General features: G+C 42.2%; 1 protein-coding gene across 6 annotated transcripts in view; it reads left to right on the forward strand.

Annotated features, from left to right (window-relative positions):
• DTNB (dystrobrevin beta) overlaps positions 1-20,352 on the forward strand; it is a 232,976-nt gene that overhangs the window by 166,450 nt on the left and 46,174 nt on the right. For 4 of the 6 annotated variants that reach the window (XM_060168534.1, XM_060168529.1, XM_060168531.1 and 1 more), the window contains exons 10-11: positions 564-641; positions 17,650-17,739. In XM_060168534.1, the coding sequence (XP_060024517.1) occupies positions 564-641; positions 17,650-17,739 (168 nt within the window). The remainder of the gene's footprint in view (positions 1-563; positions 642-17,649; positions 17,740-20,352) is intronic. The other 2 variants (XM_060168532.1, XM_060168533.1) reach the window with 1 other exon arrangement.

Here is a 20,352-nt window from a genome sequence, read left to right on the forward strand (position 1 = left end):
ATTAGTTTATGAAAGAAAACCTTCTAATCAGAGTACAGGTATGAACTCATTGTTAAGATTCTAGTAGAGGATTAATAAAAGAACTTAGTATTTAACAATTTAATTGTTTCGGTAAAAAGTATACAAACTAAATCTTAGGGAAGACAGTGAGCTCTCACCAAATCTCAGGAAAAACATGCATGTTGCTGTTGTGACCTTTGTGACACACCACAGATGCCACACACCTAGCGATCCTGTACACAACTGAAATGCACAATGCAGATTCTTGTGTGCTAAAACTGTAAAACAAGAGCCACTGGAGCTATATCCCTGTAGCCGTGCGGGTACAGTTCGTTGCTCCTGTCCAGGTAGCACATGGCTCTGGGGTCCTTTGGCTTTGTGCGAGAGGACCTTCTTGTTGAGTTTACTTAGGCTGAAAGTATCAATTTCTACCCCCACTCCCTATGGGTCCCACTGTGCTTATCAGGAATGATAGTTGGTCCTTTGCCCTCATCACTTTTTCATTTGTTTCCCCTAGTCTCACTGGTAATTATTCATATAATGTCAACGTCTTTTCTTTTCAGTCCTCCTCGCCCTCTGACGAATGTGAATGACACCATGGTGAGCCACATGTCCTCTGGGGCGCCCACTCCCACCAAGAGGTACGTGATGCTTGCGTGGCAGTTACCACTCACCGTTGGGTACTGACTGGCCTCTGGCCTGGGAAGCAGAGCATTCCACAGGGCAGAAAGGACTGGCTTTCCTCCCCTCCTTTGACTGTCTTTTTATATTATTTTCGACTTTTTATCTTCCTTTTTTTCCCTACTAACTTATAAATATAGCAACTGAAGGAGGCTGCTTTGGAGTGGTGCCTGAGGTGGAAGCTCTCCATTTGTGACAAGCAGTGAACATAGTGTCAAAGCAGATTAGGCATGTTTGAGCTCTTTTTTTTAACATCAAACAATATTTTGATGAGCACGAATTTCAACAGTTTTGCATTAGAGTTCTTGAAGCGTCAAAGATCATTTCTGCTTCCTGATTGGACTCCGTAAATTGAGCTAATTCCTTATATTCTAAATCATTCCACATAGAATTCATAAACATTTAAGCTGAAAAGCCTGAGTCCCTCTCAGCTACACAGGGAGTTTCCTTAGGGTCCTTCAAGGAACTAGAACAGTCTCCTCCTTTCTCCTCTTTATTTAGTTTACTCTTCTCCAGAATTCTCTTAGGCAGGACTTAAAAGATCTGTATGAAATGGTTTACTTTCTGTCTGATTTAAGCTGTTCTGTCACCAGAGCAATGCAGAAAGTCCCTCAAGGCACAACCAGTAAAGAATTCTTTCTAACAGTCATCACTCAAAAAAAAACAAAAAAACAAAACAGGAAAGAATGAAGACATTCCAACCCACTCCCCAAGTCCTTCCTGAAGAAAAGCACTTTGTACTGCAAACCTGCAGAAAACCATACGTACCCATTGCTTTGGACCAAGTTAGCTATAGAAATGTTGTTTACTTAATAATACTTTGACTTAATATATATAATATATAATACTTAAGATCAACTATGTTTGTTCCATTGGGTAAAACTCCTAGGGCAATATTTCCCGAACTTGAGTGATGAGAAGAATCACCCGGGTCACTTGCTAAACATACACATTTCTGAGATCACATCAGACCCAGTGGATCCTGAGATCCTGGGAAGCTACACTTTTAACAAGTATTCCAGGTGATTCTTATCATCAAGCAGATTTGGGCAATAGCCTTAGAAGCGAAGGAGTAAACTACAAGAATCCTCCACCCTGGAATAGAGGATTTAGGGACTTAAATGAGAGTGACTTGATAATACAGTGTTATCCACGTGGAGACTCAAGACCCTGACCAGGTGAGAGTACTTGTCCGCAGCCTTGTTGGGACACTACTAGCAGGACAGTAGCCGAGCCTCTTCTTTTGGGCAGAATTGAGTGGTATGAGCACCGTCTGTACTGAGCACAGACTTCTGAGCCAGACTGCATTTGAATCCTGGCTATCACCTGACCTTGAACAAGATTCTTATCTTTGTTGGTTTATCTGTAGAATGAGGAGAATAATAGTATCTATGTTGTGGGGTTTATGTGAGAATGTAACATACTGTTGTCATTATTTAGGAAGTAAACGGTAATGAGAGAACAGGTGGGGAAGAGAGAATAATTTATGGCTAATGCCCTCTCAAGGAAGAACAGAGGCTTATGAAAGAGTACAAAGCAATTAAACCTCTCCCACCTGCCTAGATTTTACAACCACCCTTGCTGGCCTTAACTTTTTATGTTAAACACCCATAGCATTCAGACCCAGACCTAGAATCTAAATATCAACTCAGGAATGTTTCTGTTTCAAAACTAGGAAGACAAGGTAGATTATTGAAAGAAGTCAGCTTGTAGGTTTTATGTTAGTTTTAGCAATGCCATGTATTAGGGTTTCACTTCACCTGAGTTCTCTTCATTTACTCCTTTTGTCACTGAGTCACCTGAGTCCCTGAGGGCCCTAAGTGCATGGTGATCAAGGGCACCATGCATTCAGTGACCACAGCTGGATGTAGCTCCTAGAGGCTGTTGGAGGGAGTGCATATTTCTGGATCATGTTTTGCTGCTTGAGGAGACTGAAAGAAGGGACTTGGGAGCAGTAGTCATCACAGCTCCTCTCTAGGAGGACTGCTAACCTTTAGGCTTGATGTTGCTGTATGAAGCCCCAGCTCAGTAGTCAGTGGCCAGCTGTAATGGTCAGTCACAAAATATCTACCATTTCTGAAAGTTGTTTCAGATAATATAGTATAGCCTGGGTTAAGATTTTATTTTAAAGTCAGCATTTCAGCTAGCATCTCTTTCTAGGTAGGCTCAGTCAATGCTAGAGGTGGTTGTCACAGACTCTCCACGGGCTGACCAGCGGACCAAGTGTAGCCAAAGCCCTTAGGAGACCGAAACAGAGGCGGAGCTCTGTAACTTACCAAGAAGAGTAGTTGCTGGAGGAGAGGCTACATGGTGACGTGATGCCCCTGTCCTAACAATACTGTCCTTAGAATTTTTGGAGATTTCGTTTACTTTCAGGATGAGATTATGATAGAACATATGGACATGAATTGCATAATTCATAGACTTGGCTCTTCATAGCCCCAGTTTCTAAATGGTATAAATTTCAGGTAGTATCCTATTTACTTTCTCAAGGACTCATCAGTTTTTATTTTCTCCTCTGAATGTCGTCAGACCTTTGTCTCCAGAGTCTGATGAAAGCCAGGAACCCAGCACGTCATCCCAGTCATAGATCCTTCCTCTGCTGGGGCAGAGAATTCTCAAGGGCACAAAGCTACTCTCCAGAAATAAGAGGTTTTCTTTAGAACTCAGCATAAGACATAAATCACTGAATCAGACAAGAACATGCACAGTAATAAAAATGCAGGAAAAAGTAAAGAGCTCCAGGTTCTAACTTTTCGATAAGCTGTGCATTTAAAACTAGTGATAACCCGGGACTTCCCTGGTGGCACAGTGGATAAGACTCCATGCTCCCAATGCAGGGGACCCAGGTTCAATCCCTGGTCAGGGAACTAGATCCCACATGCATGCCACAACTAAGAGTTCACATGCTATAACTAAGGAGCCCATGTGCCACAACTAAGGAACCAGTGAGCTGCAACAAAGGAACCCACTTGCCACAACTAAGAGCTGGCAAGCCGCAGCTAAGGAGCCCTGGAGCCGCAACTAAGGGAGCCCACCTGCCGCAACTAAGGAGCCCATGTGCTGCAGCTAAGGAGCCGGCAAGCTGCAACTAAGGAACCCTGGAGCTGCAACTAAGGAAGCCCACCTGCCGCAACTAAGGAGCCCACGTGCCGCAGCTAAGGAGCCAGCAAGCTGCAACTAAGGAACCCACCTGCCGCAACTAAGACCTGGTGCAATCAAATAAATAAATAAATAAATATTTTTTAAAAATATAGTGATAACCCCATTGGTGAAAAACAATACTTGATTAGTCCAAATAAAAGATGATCTCAAATGTAATGGTTACTTTGTACAGAAGAAAACCTTATAAATGGCAAAGATGCTGGCAATCATGTGAGAAACTGTAAATTATGTTCCTGAAAGGTTCCACTCTAGGGATTTGCCCCCTGTAATATTTTTATTGACATTTCTACAGTAGAAAAGAAATTTCATCTTTGTCTTAGACTGAGTAGTTTCTGGAAATTTGCTTTCTGTTAAAGAATCAGAACAGTACACATAAAAACAAACAAACTTTCAACACTTTAAAACAGAGACTTAAAATGCCCCTCCACTATCTGACTTCCTCCAAGGCTTGCTTCTGTCCCTCTTCTTCCCCAGGGTTCAGAGTGTGATTATGTTATTATTCTCTGTACTATTGTACTATTTAAGTCGTACCTTATATTCAGACCAATATGAAAAATGATGCTAATGTTTTTAATGTCTTCTAAAGCTTTGGCTTTAATTATTTATACAGATATAAATGTTTACAATTCTGTGGGCATTTCATATAAGGTTGGCAGCAACAAAAACCTCCAGTATGAAACTTTTGGCTTGGTACATTTGATTGGTATAGTAGTCTTAACTCTTTTAACTTCAGGTATTAAAATCTAACTTTTAAAAGTACAAACCCAGTTAAGCACAATGAAAAAGTTCCAAAGATCTGGTGTACAACCTTGTGCTTATACTTAAAAATACTCTAACATACACTTAAAAATTTGTTAAGAGAGTAGATTGTGTGTGTTCTTACCACAATAAAAAAAAAAAAAAAGAAAAGGGCACAAACCCACAAGACTAAGGCAAAAGCAGAAGGGAAGGGCAGAAGTGTCCATAGATCACAAAGCAACTGAACTGCCACCAGGATGTCCACCTGTGGCTTCTCCATCTCTCGGCTTCTCTCAGTGTGCTGTCTTCATTCCCTTCTCCTGCAGAACAGCCACCTCTCAAGATGCCAATGGCTTCACTCACATCTACAGCCTTGTCACTCAAGAGGTTGTGCTTTTCCTCCCTAGGATTAGAAAACTCCAAGAAAGGATTCTTATTGTCCTGGATGGCATTACTGCCCATCCTTGTGTATGTGTGATAAGCCACACCCATTAGACCTGTATCATCAGAATAGAGGGAGGAGCATCTCCCCAAAAGAAGGTTCTACCGTCAAGAGCAGGAGAGATCCTGGGAAAGAAAAATAACAGAATTTGTTGGCAGAGCACTGCTTTGCTACCAAGCACACAGATGTGTGCACAAGTGTGTACATGCACACACACATACCCCTTCCCATGTACGTTTCCACTTCCAAAGCTTTCCTCCTCGGACAATGCAGCAGTACGACTGCAGATGTATACTTGCCTTTCCCAGGAGTCTTATCCACCTCCTGCAGACAGCACTGGGTCCCCGATATCTAGGTCACGTCCATTTGTCGGGATCAGGTCTAGGTACAGCTTTTGTGATTCATTAACCCGTTCTACCATGGACCAAATTATAAGTTTTGAGAACTCACACATCTCTACAACTCACAGCTCTACAAAAATAGAAATCTGAAAATAGGATAATTGCATTTTAGAGAAGGGAGGAAAAGGAAGTAACAGAAAACATGGCATATTAAGCCACATTTGCCTGTTTCCTCCTAAAACACCATGAAAGTGACAGTCGAGACATTTTCTTTAGTAGAAACCAACAACAGAGAAAAATGGACAAGGAGACAATAGCAACATTTTGGAAGCAGCAAAGCAGATGGATGAGTGGTAACTGATTTTCCAGACTGGAGAGAATTAAAACCTAAGCCAACAGAGAAACCCAGAGGAAAGCCCACCCAGGAATTAGAAGGCTCTGAGGGAGGGATACAGAACAACAGCTGACAGTCTGTTTAAGAAGCACTTACAGTCTCAGTCTCAGATTGCATACATAACGGGGCCTCTACCGCTACCCAACCTGCCAGAGTTGAGATTTACGTTTGTGGTTTCTGGAATAATACAACCCCCATAAAAACCCTAGTTGTCTTAATTATCTCACCTTGGTGGGCTGAGGCAACTGGCTTCCAGGCAACGCATCTCTTTTCCTTGCAGTATCATATTAAAGACTTCAAGAAATCACTACTGCATCCTGTTATTCCTCTCAAAGTGCCTGGGACTCCAGCCAGAAGGGGCACAAGGTCTAAATCCCAGGATCCCAGAGATTACAATTTAACCAGTGGCTTTGCTCTGTAGCCGTATAGCAAAGATTGATGTTATTCCCTCCCTGGGATGGAGAGTTTTGCTACCATCGACACCTCAACTTGACTTAGCTAGTTCCAATCAGTGTTATACCCCATTCCTAGTATTAGCTTCTATTTTGGTCAGAACTCTTGGCTGTTAAGTAACAGAAGCTCAGTGTGAATTGGCTTAGGGAAAACGAGAAGATTTTTTGTTTTTGTAACCAGACTGTGGGCAAAGCAGGGGATATGCGGCTGGGCCTCCCGGATGACAGAGCAAGGGGAACTCTAACTCATGTAGGTGTTTCCCCCCAACCCACCCCCTGCCCATGCTCCTTGCTCCTCTCTACTACACATCTGCTCCTTCTTCCCTAAGGTAACTACCTTTTCACGCAGCAGGGAACAAAGCCAAGAGACCCATGTGTTCACATTTTGTAACCTCATTACCCTATGTGGATCCAATTTGAAAACTTTCAGTGAAAGTTCCTTTTGATCCGTCTTGGATCATGTTACCCACCCTGGGGTTTTCTGTTTAGTGGTCCTGCCTAGAATAACATGGTTGAATGGGTGGGGGTCAGTTCACAAAATAGCGGGGGGGTCTGCTGCCCCCAGAGAAGGTAGAGTTGCTGAGGAGACATGTAGGTATAAGCTTCTTTTTCAGGTGGTTTCTGACAGAAAATTATATTACATCACACTTCCATTTGCATAGATTTGTTTCAGGAGACCTTTTTTCCTCTACCACCTCATTTTTATTTTTCTCAAGGGTTAAATAATTCTTTCTATTCTGTTCAGTTTATGAAGGTGATTGTGTTGGGACATAACACCATCTTTGGGTGGTAACAGGTAAATATGAGAGCCACAGACCCTGAGTAAGCCACCAATTGTGAGGAATCTTAAGTAAAGGCAAGATTTTTATTAGAGCTTTTTTACTTTAATACATACTTCACAAGAAGGAAAAGCAGTTTTTAAAGACCAGAAGATGCTACAATATAAGTACTGTTTCTGAGCTGTAGAAACATGACCAAGTTAAGAGGTGGGTTGTTAAAATGGCTTTTTGCCTGGGTGCCAAGGTAAAAAGTTTATCTTGTTATCTGCAGAAAACAGTGGAGTGACAGAAGCCACAGCACGCTGCTTTTTCAGACAAAACAGCAGAGGTGTGGGGAAACTGAGAAAAGAGGCAAAATGAAATCGGTCAAGGCAGAAACTATTCATATGTGGACTCAGGCCACTGATTGTCTTTCTTTCTGTGAAATGAGAAGAATAGAGTTTGGTTGAAAAGCAAGAACTAATGAGGTTTTCAGCGTGGCCATGAAACAACTACCTTGTGTGAATTCTTCGTGAGAACCTCTCCAAGGCAACTCAGGAATTATTTTTTTCCTCCAATCTTTTTTTTTTTTTTTGGAAAGACAGAAAAGCAGAGTAATTGAAAATTAACACATAATCTTATGGAACTGCAGGGTCTCAGTGTTGGCAGATTTCCAAAGTTTGTCTGATGGCCTGGGCAGCCTGCCAGTTTTCAACTGCTTCTGGGCTGGGATTAAATTCCATTTCCATTCAAGCATTTAAGGTAAACCCTTCAGCAGTTCTTACTCAGGTCAGTACGGACTAAAAGCTTATTTCCAATTCCATACTTCAAAACCTTAATTTGAATAGTTTCCTCCTCTCTTTGGACTGAGGCTTGAGGTCCTAACTGTGAGCAAGAATCACGTCTATTATGGACTGTCAGCAGAGCAGAGGGGAAGAAAGGACAGGCTTGCAGAGAAAGATGGTGAGTTGAGTGTTGTCATGCTTGGATTGAGATGCCTGAGGGATCCTGGGAGTGAAGACAGGCTCTGTAGATTTTGGATGCTGGGGTGCTCCTTCTGGCTTGAGTTAGGTACCTTTGGTTAAAACACAGGAGGAAGATTTGGGGAGGAAGATAGCAGAGTTATGTTGAGTTAGAGGTGCCTGTGGGACACCAGGGAACCAGACCACAGCATGAGTTCTTGTCATCCAGATACTTCCTTCCAGCTACCTTGGTTTCATGCTAGCAAAGGGCAGACCAGTCCTGAGATCCAACAAATGACCAGTAGAACTTACACACACAAACACAGCCTGCCTGTGTCTGTCTGTCTGTCTGTCTGTCTGTCTGTCTGTCTCTCTCTCTCTCCCCCCCCTCTCCCCCTCTCCCCCTCTCCCCTCTCCCCCTCTCCCCCTCCCCCCTCCCCCCTCCCCCTCTCCCCCTCTCCCCCTCTCCCCCTCTCCCCCTCTCCCCCTCTCCCCCTCTCCCCCTCTCCCCCTCTCCCCCCCCTCTCTCTCTCTCTCTCTCTCTCCCTCTCCCTCTCTCCCTCTCTCCCTCTCCCTCTCCCTCTCTCCCTCTCCCCCTCTCCCTCTCTCCCCTCTCTCCCTCTCTCCCTCTCTCCCTCTCTCCCTCCCTCCCTCCCTCCTTCCCTCCTTCCCTCCCTCCCTCCCCCTCTCCCTTTCCCCCTCTCCCCCTCTCCCCCTCTCCCCCTCCCCCTCTCCCCCTCTCCCCCTCTCCTCCCTCCCCCTCTCCCCCTCTCCCCCTCTCCCCCTCTCCCCCTCTCCTCCTCTCCCCCTCTCCCCCTCTCCCCCTCCCTCTCCCTCTCCCTCTCTCTCTCTCTCTCTCTCTCTCTCTCAGCTGACTTGGTGCAGGGCACTGCTTTCTAATGATGGGATGCTCCATGAACTTGCGCACATGATGGAAATTCCTATAGCAATGCTGATTCCTGTGCCGATCTGGCTTAGACGTACATTTTTTTTATTCCTTTTAACATCAAACTATTAAAATATTTCAACTTCTTTTAATAAGCAGACATTTAAAACAATCAGTGCTGTAGTAAAAGGTCTTACCTTTTCCTGGATCTTATTAGGAAACCTCCAGTGTACTCTCCACCAATCCAGTCTTGTCTTTGCAGCCAAAGGGGTTTTTCTGAAATGCAGGTCTGAGTATGTGTATATACTCAGATAGGTCTGAGTATCTCTCCTGGATAAAAATCTCCAGTGGCTCTTCCTTTCTGCAGTGCTGTCCAAGAGCATGGATATGTTTTGTGCTAACTGGTATGGTAGCCATTAGCCATATGTGGGTATTGAACGCTTGAAATGTGACTGGGGCAACACAGTGAATTTTTAGTTTTAATTTGAATTAATTTGAATTTAAACAGCCACATGTGGCTAGTGGCAGTGCAGTTCTGCAGGATAAAGCCCACATTCTTCATTTCTGAGCTGACCCTTGCTAGCCTCTCCAGCCGTACCTATTCCACTCTTTCTACTTGGCATCTACACTCAGAATTACTTAATCACTCACAGTTCCCCAAGCGGGTTTCTGCATATGCTGCTTCCGCCTTGGTGCTTCCCATCCTTTTTCCAGTTACTCCCCTCCTTGTCATCTAATTCTGCCTTCTTAACTTAGCTTCAACCCCTCCAGGAAGCCTTCCCTAAATCCTAAAACTAGACTAAGTGTTCATCTTCTGTGATCTGTAACACCTTGTACATATCCCACTGTTGTAATTACCTATTTGTTCCATGCCTTTCTAGACTCTCAGCTCCCTGAGGACAAGGACTCACCAGGCTTTATCCAGGAACCTATTCCTTTGCTCCAGATCTTGCTGCTTGCCTCTTATTAGCACTTCTTCTGCTAGGAAAGGGATTTTCTTCTTCAGTTATTTCAAGCACGTAGCATCTTATAATATTGCCTGCTTGTTTCATTGAGGGCTGAGAAATAAAGGACATGAGTTATCCTGGAGTAGCACGTTCTAATGCAGTAGCACCTGGCTCACTCCAGCTGTCCCCTCTTGGTTAGCTGTAACTTCCCTCTTTAACACTGAGAAGGCTGACTCCATCAGTCACCATCTGTTTACTTATTCGGTCAGTTCTAGTAGCGTGTGTGGCAGTTTCAGAATCGTTGATTTATTTTTTACGCAGATTATTGGGGTATTAGTCATATATTATACAGCTCATCCATTTAAAGTGTACCATTTAGTGGTTTTTAGTGTATCCACAGGGTTGTGCAGCCATTACCACAACCGATTTTAGAACATCTTCATCACCCCTCCGAATTGATTTGTTGCTAAAAAATCTCCACAGTGTGGAGGCTCAGCTGTAGAGGACAAGAGTGGAAGAAGAGAGACCAGTTAAGAGGCTCTTGGAGTAGACCAAGCAGCACTGGGTGAGAAATTCCAGATGAGAAATTATGGCAGCAGTGGAGGTGGTGAGAGTGGCCGGTTTGGGGATCTGTTTTGTTTATTTATTTACTTTTTTGTTTATTTATTTTTGATTGTGTTGGGTCTTCGTTGTTGCGGGCAGGCTTTCTCTAATTGCGGCGAGCAGGAGCTACTATTCATTGCAGTACGTGGGCTTCTCATTGCGGTGGCTTCTCTTGTTGCGGAGCACAGGCTCTAGGCACACGGGTTTCAGTGCGTGTGGCACGCAGGCTCTAGAGCACAGACTTAGTAGTTGTGGCGCACGGGCTTAGTTGCTCCGCAGCATGTGAGATCTTCCTGGACCAGGGCTTGAACCCGTGTCCCCTGCATTGGCAGGCGGATTCTCAACCACTGTGCCACCAGGGAAGTCCCTGGGGAGCTATTTTGAAAGTAGGGCCAGCAGGACTTGTTAAGAGATTAGATGTGGAGCATGAGGAAAAGAGAGAAATTAAGATGACGACTCAGCTTTTGGCTTGATGACTGGGTAAATGGGGATGCTTTTTATTTAAACTGGCCAGTCTGGGGGAGTGTCAGGTGAGGAAGTAGGGTGAGGAGAATCAAGAGTTCTATTTTGAACATGTTGGGTTTGAGATGCCTGTTAGGCATGCAAGGGGAGATGTTGAACAGGCATCAAATACATGATTCTAGAGCTCCAGGGAGAGGTCAGGGCTGGAATATAAAGTTGTGAGGATTACAGCAATACCTTTTATGGAAGATTGTTCTGAGAACAAACAAAAGAAGACCTATAAAATTACCTGATGGGTCACAGGTACTTTGTTGGTAATGATGACTATGTTATCTTATTTAATCCTCCCAACACTCTCTAAAGTAAATTTCACGAGGCAGATTTTATATTATTATTATTTTACAGATGAGAGGACTAAGACATAGAGAGGTTAATGTTCAAACTCACACAGCTAGTAAGTATCAGAGTTTGGATTAAATCCAAGACTGCCTGACTCCGAAGCCTGTGCTCTCAGTTGCTACGCTCTGCTGCCTCCTACTTAGTAAATAATTCCGCTACCAGGGCTGCACACTGCCTCTCGCATGCTTGTACTGCCTCTGACCTTGTCCCACCGCTGCTTACCCTTCATTCCGACCTCCCCCACCTCAGATCCCTTCCCCTTGCTGCCTGTCCCCACAGGTGTGCTCTTAACCTTGGCCAAATGTGCCCTCTCTTGCTACCACTGGAGATTATCACCTAGGCTCCAAAGCCCCCATCATCTTGGAGAGCAGTTCTCACGCTGCAGTGTGCACCTGGAGCACTGGCAGCTCATTTCAAATGCAGATTCCCAGGCCTCGTTCCCAGATAATTTGATTCAGTAAAAGCTTGAGAGTTCTGAAGGAAGAAATCTGGGGAAACGCACTTTTAGAAATGCTGCCTTTGGGACTTCCCTGGTGGCGCAGTGGTTGAGAATCCGCCTGCCAATGCAGGGGGCACGGGTTCGAGCCCTGGTCCGGGAAGATCCCACATACCATGGAGCAACTAAGCCCGTGCACCACGACTACTGAGCCTGCGCTCTAGAGCCCGTGAGCCACAACTCCTGAGCCCGTGAGCCACAACTACTGAAGCCCGCGCACCTAGAGCCCGTGCTCTGCAACAAGAGAAGCCACCGCAATGAGAAGCCCGCACACAGCAACGAAGACCCAACACAGCCAACAATAAAATAATAATAAATAAATTTATTTTTAAAAAAAAAAAGAAATGCTGCCTTTGACCCTACCAGTCCCATCAGGACCCTCTGGCCGCAACTGTGCTCATTTTTACCATTGGTTTAGAGTTGGGGGATGCCTTGTGAGGGAAAGAACGCTCTTTAGGGTACCCGGGGAGAAACGTGTTCATTTCATTGTCACTCCTCTCTCTAAGTCTGGTTCATTCTACTCATCCTTGCTTTTGCTGATCTCCCTAATTGGGTAAAATCCTACTATTATGTCTTCTCATAGGAGAACAGTGTCCTTCTCATTGTAACCCTCATTACATTTGCAATTTTACTTATTTTTGTGATCATCTCTTTTCTGCTTGACTGTTAGCATCAAGAAAGCAGCAGCCATGTCTGGGTTTTGCTTGCTGTGGTGTCCTCATCTCCTGGCACAGTACTGATGCCTAGTAGGTACTCCAAACATTGACTCAAATGTCCAATTTCCATCAGAAGTGCTATTCAAACTGTTGTATACTCAGGCATGAAAATCACCTACTTTTATGGATTGAATTAATGTTTAACAGCTTAGAAATAGACAATTATTATTTTTATTATTTTATGGGGTTCCAAACTATTCCAAACTATTGACTCTGCTTTAGAAAAACAGATTTCTAAAGCAAAATCTATTTGTAAGTTGGGGGTTGTATATGTGTTGCATGTACACATTGCAACACATTTTATGCATATATGCATAATCAAAAAAGGAAAGAGTTTAAATTCAAAAAGTAAATCTGGGAAAACAGGTACAGTTTTGAATGTGAGTAGAATGATATAACATCCATGCCCCAAACAAAATTGTCAGAAAATTCATGGACATGTAAATTCCTTATTTACCATAGGCAGCTATTGTTAATGCTTCTCCTTTTGGCTTCCATCCCTAATTATCTGGCAAACAACAGTAGTTCTGAATAGCAGTCTTCATATAACACTAAAATGGAGTTTAATGGACTGTTGCCTCCGTAGTAAATGTTTCCAGTTTCTCTTCTCCCATTTCCTTTGGAACACACCCTGGTCAGATTTTCACTGCCCATTACTCTACCAAAACCACTCCTGTCAAGGAGACCAGTGACTTCCACATGCTAAATCCAGTGGTGAATTCTCAGGACTTATCTGGCTTGACCTATCAGTGGCATTTGATGTAGATGATCACTCCCTTCTATGTGAAACACTTTCTGCACTTGCCTCCAGATACTGTGTTCTGGTTTTCCTCCTATTCCTTCTCGGCCTCCTTTGCTGGTTTTTCCATACCTCTTTGACCTGTAAATGTTAGCATACCAGAAGGGCCACTTCTCTTTTCTGTCTGTGTTCACTCACTGTAGGTGATCTCATCCATACTCGTGGCTTTCAGTAACATCTGCATACAGGTAACTCCCAAACTTATTTTTCTGGCCCAGACTTTTCCCTGAGCTTTTCCCTTTTTCCCTCGCATATCTTCCTCCTAATCAGTATCTTCTTTGGATATTTAATACATATTTCATAATTAGCATGTTTTAAACTGAGTTCTGTATCTTCTGCCACCAAATGTACTTCTTCCATAATCTTCCCCATCTCAGTGAATGGCAATCCCATTCTCCTAGTTGCTTGGTCAGAACCCTTGATTCTTCCCCCATCTAAACTGTCAGATTATTAGATCAGATCTATCCAAAATCACTGTCAAAACCTATCCAAGATCTTTCTATTTATTATCACTTCTGCTGCTACTCCTATTTCCTAGCAACTCTTGTCTTTCATCTGGAATGTCCAGTAGCCTTCAAATTGCCTGCTTCTTCCCTTGCCCTCTGGCACTTCATTGTTCCTAGAGCAGACGATCCTATTAAAATATATCATACCTCACTTCTGCTCAAAACCTTCCAGTAACTTCTAATACCACAGTAAAAGCTAAAGCCTTTGTAATGGTGTGCAGGGTGATAGAGCCTACTTCTCAATCTATCTGCCATAAAGACGCAGTTTTGTTTTGTTTCAATTTCTAGTTTGAAGTGGATTGATACTTTACAAAAGTATGATAAAAATAAGTTACTACAGCGAGAACTTCCACCCTGATCATGGTGAACTAACTGGTAACAGAGTAGCTCTCCCACTATAAACTACTAGAAAACTGGTCTGAATATAAGAAACAACTGTTTTCAGGAATTAGTAAGTAGCATGGGACTGATTCCTGAGGGAAGGGAAACAAATGAGAGAGCCCTATGATTGCCCAGGTTTTCTACTAGAACACATTTGCCAAACTATAGTGCGGAATACAAGCAGAGCAAGGCAGTCTTGCTGAGAGTAAGAAGGTAGAGATTGGAGTTTAGGGAGGCCGGAATTTGCTGAGCAAAACACCAGAGACGAGGAATTGTGCAGAGAAAGAGCTCAATAAATCTGAAGACAGATCTCTTGAGTCTTTGGCTGAAAACTAAGCTGTATTTGCGTAGAATGAGATTTCACAAGACCAGCAAAGAACAACTACCTGGGAAAGAACAACTCCTGGAGTTTTGAAAGTGCAACAACTACCTGAGCTCACATAGTTGTTTGAGTTCCAGCCAACCAGAGTAGAGAGATATCATTGAACACTTGAGGCATTCAGTAAAGACCCCAGAAAGACCACATCTTAGGAGTAGGGTGAAATTGGCCCTAAATAAAGGTTACTCGAGTTCTGCGCTAATGAAGCTTAAACACAGGCCTCACAAGGATCAAGCTGTTCACAAGGAAATTAAATTACTGCCGGATTCTTTCAAGGAAGACAACAAAATCCAGACGTTCAGCAACATAATACTCAGGATTTGCACCATCCAGTGAAAAATTAGAAGACATAAGAAGAAGCAGGAAAGTATGACCGTAACCAGGAGAGAATTAGTCAATATAAACAGAGCCAGAAATAACAGACGTGATACAACTGGCAGACATGGACTTTAAAGCAGCCATGATAAGTATCAAAAATATAAAAGAAAATATCAACATAATGTGGAGAAAATGTGAGAAATAAAAAAGAACCAAGTTTAAATGTTACTGGAACTTTCTGCACATATAGTCTACTTCCATCAAAACTTTTAAAATAAAAAGAGAACTTATAGAGTTGAAAAGGATTATACCTGAAATGAAAAATTCAATGGATAGACTTAACAGTAGATTAGAAATTGCAGAATAAAAGTTCACTGAACTTAAAGACATAGCAATACAAACTATCCAAAATGAAGCACAGAGAGAAAAATGGCTGAAAAACGAACAGAGCCTCAGTGACCTTTGGGACAATGTCAAACAGTCTAACAGAGGGGGAAGAGAAGAATTATTCAAGGAAATAATTTTTTCCAAATTTCCAAATAAATTTTTACATCTTTGATGAAAACTATAAACCCACAGATACAAGATGCTCAACAAACTATAAGTACGCAGGATAAACACAGAGAAAAACACACCAAGACACATCACAATCAAATCGCAAAAAAAAATCACAATGATAAAGAGAAAATACTAAAAGCCGCTAGAGAAAAAAAGACATGTTACATACAGGGGAACAAGGATAAAGTTTTCCAATGAGTTCTCAATAAAAATAATGCAAGCTAGAAAATGGAATGACATCTGAAAGTGGTGAGAGAACTTAGTTTTATTCTCTCTAAAATATAAAAATTTCCTAGCTTTATCCACTGAAAAGACCTAGAAGCAGTGACACCCCAAGAACCATAAGCACTCTAGTACCCTGCCTGTGGCCTCTGAGCGCTCTTTCTCAGTAAAGGGAACCTGGGATCCTGGGAAGAATGGTTGATTCCAAGTGTGGAGCAGCATATACAAGATGAGATTGGGGCATCTTATTGTACAAACAAGGAAGCTAATAAGCTTTAATGGATATGTCAGAAGAACACCAGAGCCTGCTTCCAGGGGTTCCCACTGGCCACAGTTAGGACAGTTTGAACACCAAAAAGATGATTGCAATGGATTGAAGCACATCAGATACATAAAAATCTACGAGTTCATAATTATACCAAAAAAAAACCTCCTAAGGCACTAACTTGTTTTTCTGTTGTTGTTGTTAAATAATAAGAAATATCAACCATTTGGTTTTACCTTTCCTGAATGAGCAGTATTTCACAATAAACAATAGAAGAAATTAATAAATGAGCAACAGATGATAAAATCGGAAAGTCAACATTTTGCAACCCCTCATGAAATAATGTATTTAGGCAAGAACTATTAGAAAATGCTAAAATTATTAGGTGAAAAGTTGATGGAGGATTTTGTAATGGAGAGATGTGAATCTCTCCATTACAAATGGAGAACATCTGAATCCACTGATCAGTATTTACATTCCATTCCATTGTGTGCCTCCTGTTTGATTTATAAGTACATCATATTACATATGATGGATTCTAGCCCCTTCTCAATAACAAAACAAAAGCAAAAACTTTAGTCAACATCTAGATCTCACCCCACAGGGACTAGAGAAACAAATGACGCCTCCAAAATGTAGGATATGCTACAAGGTAACCTGTTTTATTCACAAGTAGATGACATGGAAGAAACAGGGAAAAGGAAGAACTGTTATAGATTAAAAACAGAAACATATAATCAAACACAGACATAAAAGAAACATATCAACCAAGCGCAAAGTGCAGACCTTGTTTGGATCTTGACTTTCAAAGGGTATTTTTTTTAAGATTTGCGGACATTTTCAGATGGACTGAGATATTAAAGAATTTTTGTGATTTTTTTTTTTTTAGGTGTGATAATGGTGTTCAGGTTGTATAAATTCTTTCTGTATCTGATAGATGTACAGGCTCAAGTATTCCCAGGTGAAATAATAAATTGTCTGGGATTACTCTAGCTACCTCCTCCTGCACAAAAAGTTGGGAGAAGGAAGAATAAATTAAACAAGTTGACAGCGTTCATTTTTGTTGAACTTTGCTGATGGGTACATGAAGGGTAGTCGTTAGATTACTCTTTCTATTTTTGCACATATTTTAATACTTCTAGAGTAGAAAGTTAAAAAAAAAAAGATCATGTGCTTAAGGACCTTCCATATATCTATAAGAGAGAGCCTCACTCAGATTATATGCAACATTGTCTTACAATTAAATACGATCCTAACAAGTTTGGTTTAAGTACCAGTTTTATGGGAGAAAATAGAATGATGCTAAAGGCAGTGTCCTTATAGAAATAAAAAGGCTTAACTGGTATTATGAGGTAACACTGAAAACTCTTACATGTCGACAAAAGCTATGGAAGCATTAAGGGGCCACTTAGTGATTAAATGGAACCACTCTCCCTCAGTTTTCCTGCCAGAAGGCATTTCCTAAAAAGTGCATCCGTTGCAGAGCCCAGAACTGGTGGGCAAGGGGCTTTGGTGGCTCCTCCCTGGTTTCTCCCTCTCAAGGGCTGTAGTGTCAGTCCGCCAAAGCTCTCTTCTAAGGGATTGGTTTTGTTTAAAGGATTTGTGTGATGTATTCCCTGTGGTCTAGCACCACATTCCATTATGCATTGTGGTTTTTTATTGTTTTCCTTATCTTGATTTTCTTTTCTGTTTTTCTTTGACGTTTGCCCATTTTAATCCATGTTCATTTCTTGCTTGTGTCTGTGTCACGCTTGCTGTCTTTGCCTCCGTTGTTCCTAGGTTACAGTATAGCCAGGATATACCCAGTCACCTGGCCGATGAGCATGCGCTGATAGCCTCCTTTGTGGCCCGTCTGCAGCACTGTGCACGGTCAGTGGTAGAGCAGCAGCAGGCGGGTGGCCAAGGGCTGATCAAAGGGAGGGAGAGCTCTGTAACCTGGGGTTGCCAGCTGGAAAAAGCTCTGCATGTGGGGTTTTTCTTGAGAAGCTACCAGCTATGTTTGGCGGAGTTTAAATAATTGCTAAAGCACTGGCTTCTAAAAGAGAAGGAGCCTTGCCAAACCTAGGCACTTACCTAAAGATATAGTCAGAAATTCTTTAAAGTGGAGTTCCCTTCCTTTAGGTTACACTTAAAGAGTGTATAAACCTCAGAGAAATGTGTGGTCCCAAAGATGTGTATTCACAGAGGTATTTGATGCAAACTCTTACTGTTCATTCTTGCCTAAATAATGAAATCTTTCTGTCGACATTCAAAGTTTAGGATTGGTCAACACACTTTGTCTTATCTGGGGGCTTTGACACCATCACCTTGTTACATCTTTACATGTTGCATCTTCATCTGTTCCCAAAACCTATCATTGTTGATTATTTAAACCAGTGATTTTCAACAGTGGTATTGGGTTATTGTCACCTGAGAGACTTTTACCAAACTATGTATACCTCTGTGTATTATAATAATTATATGTATTATAATAGACCCACATACCTCTTTCCCTGGAAACTACTGTTAATATGGGAATATGACTGATCCCTCAGTGGATTATGGTGGAAAAACATTTGATAACCACTATAACCACTAACTATAGCAAAGTTAACCCTTTAAAAGAGTTAATACCAAACAAAGTGCCATTACATTCAGGCCCAAAGCCACCTGCCCAGTCCATGCCCACACCTGCCACCATTCTGCAAGGAGAATGGCAGGTAAAGTTTAAATAATCCCCTTTACATAGCAGCAGAGTCTCTGTGCCAAACAACCTGAGATTCTTATTCTTAGAGAGAAAACTATAATTTTTATAAACTTAAACACATGAGAGAGGCTGGAACCTTAAATTTTGATCTTAGTTTTGCCCTTAACATGCCATGGCTTCATGGGAAGCTCTTATTCGCCATGATAACCGAAAAATAAATTAATAATCAACTTTAAAATATATATCCTTGGGGCTTCCCTGATGGTGCAGTGGTTAAGAATCCACCTGCCAGTGCAGGGGACACGGGTTTGAGCCCTGGTCCGGGAAGATCCCACATGCCGTGGAGCAACTAAGCCCGTGTGCCACAACTACTGAGCCTGTGCTCTAGAGCCCGCGAGCCACAACTACTGAAGCCCGTGCGCCTAGAGCCCGTGCTCTTCAAGAAGAGAAGCCACCGCAGTGAGAAGCCCACACACCGCAACGAAGAGTAGCCCCCGCTCGCCGCAACTAGAGAAACCCCGCGTGCAGCAACGAAGACCCAATACAGCCAAAAATAAATCAATTAAATTAATTAATTTAAAAAAATAATAATAAAATAAAATATATATCCTTGAAAAGGACTGTTTTAAGTATTATACTTCATAGCATTTCACATAGTTTTCCCAGTATGACCAAGTGGCGTTATTACTTTTAGGCGTTTACCTATCTCTAAAGCCTTAGACTGTTGGCTTCTCCTACCTCCCAACTATGTTTAATAGGCTTATTCTGTAGGAGGGATGCCTGATAATTGTGCATTGTATCACAGAGTGTCTCCTCATCCAGCAGATGATTTCTGAGCACTCTATCCCAGCCCCTTGGTCTCTAGGAAGAGAGTTTTCTTAACGCTGGCAGGACAGCTTATTTATTATCAGTAAGGGCAATTGTCCAAGTTATTAAAAATTTCCATGGTGAATATAGCAGCAGAATGTTAAACAGACACTACTAGCTGATAGCCCAGGAAGATTTATGCTAAGTTTAACTGAGATCCTCAAGTCTTATGGCTTAGGGATTAGGCTCCCTGAGCAAGAATTGGTGGCCAGGAGCCTTGGAAGAGCGTGAGGATTGGGTGAGTACTGCATCTCTTCTTGATTTATAGTCTAAGGAGCTGAGCTTCGTACTCCCTCAAAGAAGTCAGAAATTTCCTGGCTAACTAATTCTGAGAATGAAAATCAGCTCAGGCAAAAGAATAAGGAACCTTTCTAATTTCCCTCATAGTTTTCATTGACCATAAAACCTCTCATCAACATAAAGTTCTAGTTTCTGGCTTGAAAGCATAGCCAGTTAAAGCAATCATGTCATCCACACTCGGGTATGAATGACAGATAAAATTAACCTTCCTAGGGACATGGAATGTGGTGGAGAAGCAGGAGCTCTTCTGCACAGAGAAACCTATTGTGTCCCTTGCCAGAAAACAGAGGTCAGCCACTTTAAGTCCCACTTCTTAAGCTGCCGTTTCCTCCATAGTAGTTATCCACTTGTGTTGTTAAATGTTCATTTTGTTGTTATTTACAAGATAAAGATAGTCCTTTTATTTCAGACAAGCATCTTTAAGGCACAAGTATTATAGTTCAGCCCTGACCTTGGGGTCTTGACCCTAAAGTATTAAAGTCAACTGATGGTAGCATGTTCTTATTACAAGATCATCTTTTGAGAAAATGGTTATATATGCTAGAGACTGACGTTTGCACACCTAAAATTATATAGTGTTGAGAAGTGTCATTGCCAGAAAGCAGTGACAGTGGCAGCACATTTTTAAA

Source organism: Lagenorhynchus albirostris, chromosome 13, assembly GCF_949774975.1.
Source record: "Lagenorhynchus albirostris chromosome 13, mLagAlb1.1, whole genome shotgun sequence".
Classification (NCBI taxonomy): Eukaryota; Metazoa; Chordata; class Mammalia; order Artiodactyla; family Delphinidae; genus Lagenorhynchus; species Lagenorhynchus albirostris.